The 11,073-nt window shown below is 40.2% G+C and overlaps 2 protein-coding genes across 2 annotated transcripts; both read left to right on the top strand.

The window, feature by feature from the left end:
• The first annotated feature begins 348 nt into the window (after positions 1 to 348).
• Positions 349 to 1,170, top strand: LOC103701050 (cytosolic sulfotransferase 12-like). The gene has a single exon (XM_089926787.1). The coding sequence runs from the start codon at positions 349 to 351 to the stop codon at positions 1,168 to 1,170; it is 822 nt and encodes a 273-aa protein (XP_089782913.1).
• A 3,682-nt stretch (positions 1,171 to 4,852) lies between these two features.
• Positions 4,853 to 10,360, top strand: LOC103701042 (14-3-3-like protein). The gene is made up of 6 exons (XM_008782982.5): positions 4,853 to 4,993; positions 5,657 to 6,084; positions 6,189 to 6,267; positions 6,629 to 6,751; positions 9,903 to 10,019; positions 10,111 to 10,360. Exons 2-6 carry the CDS (start codon positions 5,678 to 5,680, stop codon positions 10,168 to 10,170), a joined length of 786 nt encoding a protein of 261 aa, XP_008781204.1. The 5' UTR covers positions 4,853 to 4,993; positions 5,657 to 5,677; the 3' UTR covers positions 10,171 to 10,360.
• Positions 10,361 to 11,073: the final 713 nt, after the last annotated feature.

Raw genomic sequence — 11,073 nt, 5'->3', positions numbered from 1 at the left:
ATATATTATTATCATGATTAGATAATTAACTATCTTTCGCAAAATAATGGGTGCACGAATATCCACATATTAGCTATATTTTCTTTCCAATGCAGTTAGGTAGCTATGCTCCGTCAACGGGTGGGAACCAACTTCTTATTTAAAGGCTTTCTTAGAGAGCAAGGATTATCAAGTTTGTGTCTAATGGATTTTTCTCTTCCTTCCAATCCTCAAGAGGAGAGAGGCGAAGTCTCCACCAAGGAGCACAGCGATCTGCTATCCTCGCTACCAAAACATAAAGGATTTTTTGCGCATCCCCTCAGAATGTACAAAGGGTTTTGGGTCCATGAAAATATGCTTCCACGCGTGATGGCCCTCCAAGATCACTTCAAGCCTCGTCCCTCCGACCTCATCCTCGTCACCCAGCCCAAATCCGGCACCACCTGGCTTAAAGCACTTCTGTTCGCTATCATGAACCGCACCAACTACACCTTCGCTCAACACCCTCTGCTCACCCGCAACCCCCATGCATGTGTGCTCTTCTTAGAGGTCCCCTTTCGCCATCGATTCCCCGATCTGGAGGCGATCCCTCCGCCGAGGCTCCTCGCCACCCACTTGCCTTACTCCATATTGCCGTCCTCTGTGGCCGACTGCGGTTGCCGGCTAGTTTATCTCTGCCGAGACCCCAAGGATGTGGTGGTCTCGTTGTGGCACTTCGCGCAAAAGCTCAAGCCCGACACCATGGGGCTGAGCGAAGCCTTCGAGTTGTTTTGCGACGGGTTCTCATTTTCCGGGCCGATCTGGGATCATATGCTCGAGTACTGGAGGGAGAGCCTAAGGAGGTCGGAAAAGGTGCTGTTCTTGAAGTACGAGGAGATGATGACCGAGCCGGTGGGGAACGTGAGAAGGCTAGCCGAGTTCGTGGGGCGTCCCTTCTCGGAGGAGGAGGAGAAGGATGGGGTGGTGGAGGAGATTGTACAACTGTGCAGTTTTGAGAAGCTCAGCAATATGGAGGTAAATAAAAAGGGTGTATACGAAGTAGGGGAGACAACTGTGCCGCACGAGTCGTTTTTCAGAAAAGGTAAGGTTGGAGATTGGGCAAATAATTTGAGTCGTGAAATGGGGGAGGCGTTGGACCGAATTGTCCAAGAGAAGCTGGCTGGATCCGGTCTGACCTTCCAAGCATCGTGAATTCTCAGAGACGCTTGCCTGTGCGCGCTAGGTATGCATGCAAAAAAATTCTCCAGCCTACTGATGATGGGGTGGCACCTCAATATTCATCTCTTTTTCATGTATCGCATCTAATCCCATAAAGCATTAAAGCTGTGCTTCCCTTCTGTACGTGTGCGACCATCTTCTTACTTATTCAAGATGCCTTTTCATGCGGCAAGAATCGTCTAGTTTGAGATTAATATTTAAACATGAATCTTAAAATAAGTTATTAAACTAGCTAGTTCTCAAACTGATGCGGTGAAAGGTTGCTATGATTTGTTGCATGGGGGTATTCATGAGTGACGGACTAGAGGTTTCGCCATTCATGGGTGCCGTACGATTGGAAATCTGCCTGGGTAACTAGCTTGTTTGAGCTATTCATGGAACGGATCTAAGGTAGAACCATCATCAAATTTCTTGCCTCTGTTTTCATATTTTATTTGGTTACTCTTTATCTTAATTTTAGTTAAAATTCAACTTTCTTGGATCAAGAATTCTCGTCTCCTTCTTCCTCTAAACATGCAGAGGAGCATTTGGCTGCAAGCTAAGGATTGCCCATGCCTCCCCTCTCAGATGGGGCCATGCCTGTGGACTTTTGTGAGATAGTCCAAAACTGTCCCCACCTTTGAATGGAAGGAGACTAGTTCAACTTATTAGGGGAATTGGTGCAGTATGGAGGAGGTTGAATGTCCGAGAATGGAACATACTTCGGATCCAGCTGACAGGGTTCTATAGGAATGGCCCAATTACACTTGATGCTTCCTTGGCGTAGCCCCCGACAATTACAAGACCGATCACCTAAGTCATAATAAGTTGCGCTTGCCGCGTAATTGTGGTATACTAAGAGTTTGTTTGAAAAATCTAGTAAAATTAGACTGAATTTCTTATAGAATTATAGATTACACGGTCTATTTAAGTAAGGTCTACATCAACTCAACTCTCCTCCAGCCCAAATTCTGTAGGAACAAAAACAATATCTTTATAGACTTTTTTTTTAATCCTGCAGTCCAACGTGCTTATAAATGAGGTACGGGCCAAAACTAGGACATTTTTTTAGAAGAACATGGGCCGAGCAGGCTAATACGCTCGATTGCTATTGAAAATTCAGCTTCATTCTACTGGATTTTTCAAGTAGTTCCTAACTGGGATCTACAATGTCAAGAGGGTATCTTAAATTAAAATAATAGACATCAGACTGATGAAAACTCAACATGTGGTTAATCTAGAGGAAAAAGGAGGCTAAGGGTACCGTTCCTTTCCAAATAGAAAGGATGCTATCTCCCAGCAAGAATGCATCAATAAAGGCTTTTGCATGCCTGAAGACTTCTTTCCATATGTGATGGCCATCCAAGACCATAAAAGGATGTGTACTTCTTGGCCGAGCCTCAGAGAACGATTCATACAGCAGGATCAAAAATAAACAAGCTCGTTAGAAACAAGTTCTTATTTTCCCTCTTACTCGTTGCCTGACTCATCATCCACGGGATTAAAAAAACATAACAAGGTCATCCATTTAATGAGCTTACCTTCAAATATGGAAAAATGCGAGTGGTTGGGAGGGGATACTTAAAATCAGGTTGACTCTTTTCAATATGATGCCTAGGATATTCAATAAAAAAATATAAATATAGCGACAATCACGAAGTAGGGATTTGATTACAGTTAACGTGTGCCGATAAATAATTGTGCACTTTCTCTTTTCTGTAGATTCAAGCAGCCAGAACAAATTTACATCAAAAATATTTTTAGAAATTTAAAATATAAAAAATAAAATTAATGCAAAGAAATATTTGCAGTATTTGTTAATTATTGCGGTACAGGACCGTTTGAGAGAAATTTTTGAAAATAATTAAGGACCCAAGCGATCTTATTCTGCACCGATTCCGCTTGATATAGGATGAGCTAGACGGTTCGGACAGTTCGACATACTTTGACCTCATCTTTCTACATTTGGAACTTACTATACAAAGTAATCATCCGCAACTTTATTATAGAACTTTCTATATACCTCCTAAAGTACACCCAGAAAGGAAACCATCATCCAAATTTTTTTTTGCGAATAACGATGTGCGACTAAACACACGCCCGTATAGATTCTTACATACTCCTTTCTTTTAAGTCCTGACGTCCTCGTCGGGATAAGGGTTCAAATCTATTAAAATCTAATCACAAGTATTACGATCGATCATTGGTCAGTCTTTATAAACTCAGTCTTTACATAGGCTATAAGCCGAGTTCGCTCTGATACTATTTGTCACAAATTTTTTGAGTTTTTTGGTTTTATATAGGTACTCAAAATTTTTTCGGCGAATAACCGATACGGGATTAAACACGCGTCCGCACGGGTCCTCATAAAAATAGATTGTTGGCATAGTCATGTTAATTTCTTTTAACTCTGAAAATAGGATTCAGTTATGACTTTTTCGGTCTCACTGGAATTTAATTCCTTGAATTAAAAGAGAAAGCAAATGCTTCAAATCTTATTTAATAAGACAGGGTAGTTTCTTGCGAGTAAATGAAGCCATTTCTCTTTCTTTTCCCCCCTTATCATCTCACATGGACTGCTGCTGGGAAGGTTAACAGAGAACATTGGGACCCATTTCAGCGTCCGAGAATAACCAGGTGGCTTATTCAAGTCGGGCCTGATTCGGAGCCCAGTTTAGGCCCGAAGATGGTAGTTGTCAGCCCAAAGTCAGCCCTAGGCCCACTTGGCCTGTTTGGGCCTAAAGGTTAGGCCTGACTTGAATGCCGATTGATCCAAAATTCTTAACCCCAATACTCGAGCGAGGCTAAATTAGAAAACTTTGAAGACCTATTAATTAATTGGGACCAAGAACAGATGGATTCTAAGTTTGAGGACTCGTGCGGGTGTATGTTTCGTCCCACGTCAGTTATTTGCTGGGTAGATCTTAGATACTTATACAGAATCAAAAAAACCCAAATAATACCTTTCGGCTAGTCATTTTGGGTGAGGTCTTGAGTTATTATAAATGGTATCAGAGCGAACTCGGCCCATAACCTATATGGACTAAGGGACTCTGCAGCACGGATCTACTGAGGTTGATCACAAACTGATCATAGTGTTTGTGATTAGATTTGAATATATTTGAACTCTTGGTCTGATGAGAATGTCAGTATTTAAAAAAAGGAAGGATACCAGGACTCGTGCACCTTCTTATGGGACGAGCACCAGAAGAAAAAAAAAAAAAAAAAAAAGAATAGACTTTTTATTTTACAATACCCGCCAACGCTAATATTAAAGAAGAAGCTCGAAAGTTAGAAATATTTTTTTACTAATGAAGTCCTTTTTTTTTTCCGGTAAAATCCCTTCGTCCATATGATAAAATAGAATTCCGGTCGTATCTTCTCGTGCCGGCCCATATGATTCTTGTCTAAGAAGAAGAAACAATTTAAAATTCCCATCAACCCTCGCTCTTCCTCGTCGAACAGCGATGGGTTCGATCATCCAATCGCATCTCTCGATGCAGTACCATCAGAGGCATGGACGGCTCTGATTGGAATGGACTGCGTAATCGCGCACCCGAGAATGAACCAACGCGACATTCGGGTTGCCCCGGTTGAAACGCAGCGCCAGCGTGGCTGTGTCTGAATGAGGAACACCAGATGCCGGCCTGTCGACCCACCACGTGTCTGTTGGTGATTTGACCGAAGGTTGGCGAACGTTTTAGGGCTCCACGCCCCCTCGGCCGAAGAAAACTGAAACAAAGGGAGGCCGACCGAGCGTCGAAGTAGATCGGAGAAGAAAGAAAGAGGCCGAGGGTTTTGTTTCGGAGGAAGGAAGGTGGGATTCTCGTTCTATTTATTCATTAATTTCAACGATTTATTCGATTTATTTTTGTTTCCGTGCGTGGATCGATCCGATCTGACGTTATCGAGTCTCGATTTCATCTGAGTTTTGGAAGATTCGATCTTATATTTGGTTTTCATGTTTTGTTTTTTAAAGTTTCTTTTTGATGGTGGTGTCCTCTCCGCATTTTCCAGAAAAAAAAAGAATTTATGCATCGATCGTATTAATTTTTTTAAAAAAATTCGATGATATATTGTGATCCAGTGATTCATCGGAGGAAGTTGAAAGATTATCAAACGAAAAAGGAATAAATAAAAAATAAATAAATGAAAATCGAATATTTGTTCACATACATCTCTCCTTTTCCTCTATTTTTTTTATCATTATTTTTATATTTTGGTAGATAATTTGCTATACATATTCCTTTTCCTTCTTAATTAAAATTCCATCGGAGGATCAGAACGAGATCGAACATATTTAAAACTGGGATTTTTTCCGTACATCTCTCTCACGCCCTTTTCCACCTCAATAGATTGGGATGAAAGGGGCCATGGACAAAAAAAAGAGGAAGGATCTTTTATTGGTTCCCTTCTTTTAATATTAAGAAAAAAATCGGGATGAGGACGTGAGTTTGATCTGGATCTGGTATACCTGCAGAGTTTAGGAAACAGAATTGCTATGTCGCCGGCCGAATCGTCCCGTGAAGAGAATGTCTACATGGCCAAGCTGGCCGAGCAGGCCGAACGGTACGAGGAGATGGTGGAGTTTATGGAGAAGGTAGTGAAGACGGCCGACGTGGAGGAGCTGACCGTCGAGGAGCGCAACCTCCTTTCCGTGGCTTACAAGAATGTGATCGGTGCTCGCCGGGCTTCGTGGCGCATCATCTCCTCCATCGAGCAGAAGGAGGAGAGCCGTGGGAATGAGGACCGTGTCGGCTTGATCAAGGAGTACCGCGGCAAGATCGAGGCTGAGCTTAGCAAGATCTGTGATGGGATCCTGAAACTGCTCGACTCCCACCTCATCCCCTCGGCCACTGCTGTGGAATCTAAGGTGTTCTACCTTAAGATGAAGGGGGATTACCACAGGTCTGTTGAAATCATTCGACTGAGGAAATGTGTTTGTAGAAGGAAATTGTAAGAAAGGGAATTGCTGTTCATCATTGGATTATAATCTTATTCTGTTTGTGCAGGTACCTTGCGGAATTTAAAACTGGAGCTGAGAGGAAAGAAGCAGCTGAGAGCACACTGTTGGCATACAAATCTGCTCAGGTGGGTCCTTCTGTTCAGATTTGCCATTCTAGTCCATTGATGATAATTTCGTGACTGTCACTTTCTTACTGTTTTCATGGTAGGGTATGCTATAAGAACAAAAATCCTCCTGTTGCATCAAATCCTGGGTCCTATATTTGTCCTCTTTTTCGTTGAATTTTCTTTTGATTGCTACTTCCTTTCTTTTTGCATGCTTAACGTAGCTAAAAGGTCTCTTGTGACGTTGCTGAATGAGTTTGTATACTATTGGCTTTTCCAGGGTTCTAGTTGCCCATCTTTAAGTTTGCTGTAGTTTGTGATTTTTGCTATATTGTATTTGTACGAATATTATCTCAAATTCTGACATTTGATGGATTAATAGGATATTGCATTGGCTGAATTGGCTCCAACTCATCCAATAAGGCTTGGGCTTGCACTCAATTTCTCAGTGTTTTATTATGAGATCCTGAACTCACCAGACCGTGCTTGCAGTCTTGCAAAACAGGTTTGTTCCTGTACTTCATTTGCTTTGCTTATGATTTTTCATTGTTCAATTGATAATAGACAATCTTCACTCTTATGCTTGAGTTGTTTGGCTGGTAAAATTGTGTTTTTTATTCATGCATTTTAAGCATTATCAAAGGCACCATCTTTTGGAACTTTAATTGCATGCTGTATAGAATACAACCTTAATTATACAATGTATGGAACAGATTATTCTGTGCGACTAAGCATTTAATGCATGTACAGGGATTGCACCAAAAGAACATGAATGCTGCAGTAGGCTTTGCTCTGCATATTTCTGCAGTTTGATGCGTTTTGGTCAAGTGCTTTTAGTGTACACCGAAATTATGAGAATCTCCTATAATAAACTTGATCTGGAGCGAAATTTTATGTTGTGTTTTGTGCCTAAATAGTCTGACCAGTTGATAGGTTTTGCTGTGAGTCTTGATGGAAGCAGTCTTACCACAACATCTCCAGTACATGCAGTTCTATATATTTTATGTCCATATACATTTTTCAATTGTTACTTTTAATGGAATATTTAATTGTATATGCAAGTTCACCTTGTAGAAGCACATTTGTGTGTGTGTGGCTTTGTTCACGAGTCAAGAACACACACACATATGCGCATAGCTGCATGTATTGTTTTTACAAAAAATATATATTACATACATAATTGCAATGTACACAGAATTTGAGCCATGTACTAATGTATTCACATACATCTATATCTCTTTCTATGTATATTTCTAAATGAATACCAATATGCAGTTACAGCATGGTATGATATCGTTGTAAAGAAAATATGATTGTGTTCTTTCCATACTCTTTTCTTCTAAGTTAAATCTGGTTTAAATCTGATATTTTGATTTATATATTAGATAGTCATTTGTGCAATGACATCTTAGGGTCATAGTATGATTGTATACTTTGTTCAGGAGAAAGTATTTGAAGGGAGAGAAGATAAGCAAACAATGCTTTAGAAATGAAGTCTAATGACTTCAAAATTTGGTTGCACCTTTCTTTTTAATTCCATAATAAAGTCTATCATTTTCTGACAAGTAGTTTGAATATATTAAAACTAAAATGACTGCTTTGAGTTGAGTTAACTGGCATCCATGATCCATTGGAGTTTTCGGTGCTTAGCATTTTCCGACACTTGCATATCATGATATTTCTTAGCACTTGAAAAAATATGGTATTCTAGGCACCTGAGAAAATAGTCTTGGCACATTTAGGCTTATGACACAGAAACTTGTATTGCTTCAAGTGCTAAAGAATGTTGAAATTTTGTGGATGCTAATAATGAGTTGTTGCACATTTTTTTTCCATTTACTTCAATGGAGCATATCAGCAAGAAATACCAGACTATTCAACATAATTTAATTTCTTCAATCTGGACATCCATCCTTCTCTAGAAATGTTGCCTTTTTTTTAAAAAAAAAAAAAAAATAGGTCGAACTGTTGGAAGTTGCTGGCTGTAAGATAACATTGCTGGCTACAGAAGCAAAAATTTTTTTGCTCATGATTTAGATGTTAAGATTAGAATGAGACATGAAAGGTAAACAAGAAAGTAAGGAGCAGAAAAGTATCCGTAGTCGACATTCTATGGATGTAGAATAAAATTCTTATTGTAGGCCCATGTTTCATAAGACCATGTTGGTTCTGGCAGGTTGTGGCAGTTGGCTACCACACTTGGTTTTTTTTCTTTTTTTTCTTTTTTGAATTTCATTGGCGTTTCAAAGTGGGGGTGTTAAGAGTTCTCCTGGTAGACAACGAGCATGTAGGTGGGAGGGGGGCAGTTATTTTGGCTAGAATTTCAATTTTGGGGCTAGAAATATTTGGTCAAAATGCTTAGTTCTGGTAGAGAGTGAGCGAGTATAATTTCTCCGTACACCATGCACCACGATCTGGGCCATGGTAACATTTGATCAACTTGGGCCCTGTCTGACATTTAATCTGTTTGTAGAACAGGCCTGGCCCAACCTTCTAGGTTAGAAATCCAAACATGCTCATAGATGATTATTGCGATGGCCAGTAGAGCAGATTTTGTCAGGCTCTAGTTGGGAGGTTTTGGGTGAGAACAAACTATATGGGTTTCGAAATGGGTCTGGGATGGATTGGTTGCCGAACTTAACTGATAAATCGGAGAATTAGATATCAATATCGAGAGATCAGATTTGTAACTTTGACCCTAATCAACTAAGTTAGCCAGCTCACTATAAGATTCCTACAATCAAGCGATCAGTTGATAACTCTGGCCTCATTACAATTTTAATATAGGAGGGTACATAGTTGTTTGACTAATATGTGTATTTTAATATATGAGCTGGGCCATGTACAGGTTTGAAAACCTAGACCCAACCTGAAATAGCTTCAGGCTTAGAATTCTAATTTGGCCTGATCCACTAGGCCAAAAATGACCTGCCCTGACATGTTTTTCAGGCTGGCCTGATGGGCCAGCCCTGCTCATTTTCCTCAGTCTTATTTCTGGATCCTTAATCTTTAAGTTGTGATCTAGATGGGTCTGATGGATACATCTTCACCGGGCTGGCCCAACATGGCAAATAAACTTGCCCGGTTCTTAACCAAATTGATACTATAGTCTGGGGGTGTTTATCAGACAGGGCCTAGACCTCACTTGGCTTATGCCATGCTGTATACAAAACTTAATGAAGTGCTTATTTCTACGTTATCTTGTATGTAGATCTAACTTTCTACTGTGTCACCTTGAAGATAGCTGCATACAAAATCGTCTTAGCTTCAATTATTAATCTGAAGTGGCAGATTCTTTGAGTTGATTTGCAATAATGTGCAGCAGGTGTGAAACAGAGTAAAAGATATCCATTAGTATTCCTGTTAAATTTGTGTCCATCGTCACACATATAGCAAAGGTCTTACTAACTTGACAGCTTATTTATGTTGGAAAAAACGTAAGGATTTCTATGCTGTATTTTTTCCATCAGTTGTTTCGCTTAAAGTTTGTACAGTAACAATTCTGACTGCCTCAAATCATTTATTAATGCTTCAGTCTGCTTAGAATTGGGCTGTTGGTACATTTTTCCTACCTTAAATTTAATCTTATATTCATCACAAGGGCACATCCTTTCACACTGTTGTCTGAACCATATACTTCTCCTGTTGGATCACAGGCTTTTGATGAGGCCATTTCAGAGCTTGACTCCTTGGGTGAGGAATCTTACAAGGACAGCACCTTGATCATGCAGCTTCTCCGAGACAACTTGACACTGTGGACATCCGATATCACAGTATGTCCCTCCCTCCTGAGCCGATGATATTGTAAATTATGTGGTTTTCATTTTGTTCATTTTCCCATCCTTTTTGTCTTTTGCCTATCAGGAGGACGGAGGTGATGAGATCAAGGAAGCTCCCAAACGGGAATCAGGAGAAGGGCAGTGATGAGAAATCAGATGTCTGGCCTATGCTGCTACCTTGTGCCCTAAAATTGGTGTTTTCAATCCTAGATGTAGTGAGAATTCATGTGCTTGGACATTGTTGCCCTTTTTACTGCTGTGGCGTGTGGATGAACCTCTTATCTATCTTTACAAATGTTTTAATGGCTGGATTGTTCTTGCTTGTTAGTGTTTCATTATATTTTCTTTATTTCATAGTAGTGGAAGATTTAAAGCTAGCAGATGTTAAACAAGGTACAAACTAATCAAGTCTAAGTAGCATCTCTTAGCTTGGTGCTGTTTTTTACCATTGAAGTTTGGGGAAAAATATTTCATTCAATGCATAGTATGGAACAGGCTTGTGATAGCCCTTGGGAGGAGCTTCCTGCTGTTAACGTGCAACTATATTTACTGTAAGTTATGGATGATATTGGATGTCTCATGATTCCTTTCATTTGCCATGTTAATTAGGAGGGTCCTTTTCAGTTTTGGGTTCTGAGGTTTTATGCAAGCCTAGAGGTGAAGCTAGATGATAGAGGGTTCCGGTGGCATACAAGAATTCTGCTTGTAGGCCTCATGATGTAGGCCTCGCCTGCATGGTGGGATTTGTTGTGTAGCTACCGGGTTGAGTTCCAAGTGCAACATGGTTCGATACAACCTAATGGTTTTCTAGGTACCAACCTCTTCAAAGGCTGTCTTATTGGGATTTACACTGAATTTAGCACGTAGATCCCTTGGGGTTGGCTGTGATAAGATCAAACTCCAGGAAGCGGATTACTATCTACTGTTTGAGTGTAATGGAATTTATCTAAATCTTAAATCTCATCCAAATAAGTTCGTTTTCCTTGAGTTGAATCTCAGAGCTTCAATGTCGGGTCAAAACAATAATTGTTAAATTTTGAAAATTTTA

This window comes from Phoenix dactylifera, chromosome 12, assembly GCF_051530095.1.
Source record: "Phoenix dactylifera cultivar Ajwa chromosome 12, Ajwa_hap1_PhDact_Kaust_v1.1, whole genome shotgun sequence".
Classification (NCBI taxonomy): Eukaryota; Viridiplantae; Streptophyta; class Magnoliopsida; order Arecales; family Arecaceae; genus Phoenix; species Phoenix dactylifera.
Note: the sequence above shows the minus strand (reverse complement) of the source record. Positions and strands in the feature narration are given on the sequence as shown.

Bases quoted from the DNA above. Each gene is read 5' to 3' on its own strand.
- LOC103701050 (XM_089926787.1), top strand. From the start codon at position 349: ATGGCCCTCCAAGATCACTTCAAGCCTCGTCCCTCCGACCTCATCCTC.
- LOC103701042 (XM_008782982.5), top strand. From the start codon at position 5,678: ATGTCGCCGGCCGAATCGTCCCGTGAAGAGAATGTCTACATGGCCAAG. The intron at 6,752-9,902 runs GTTTGTTCCTGT...GTTGGATCACAG, and splicing joins CTTGCAGTCTTGCAAAACAG to GCTTTTGATGAGGCCATTTC. The intron at 10,020-10,110 runs GTATGTCCCTCC...TTTGCCTATCAG, and splicing joins TGTGGACATCCGATATCACA to GAGGACGGAGGTGATGAGAT.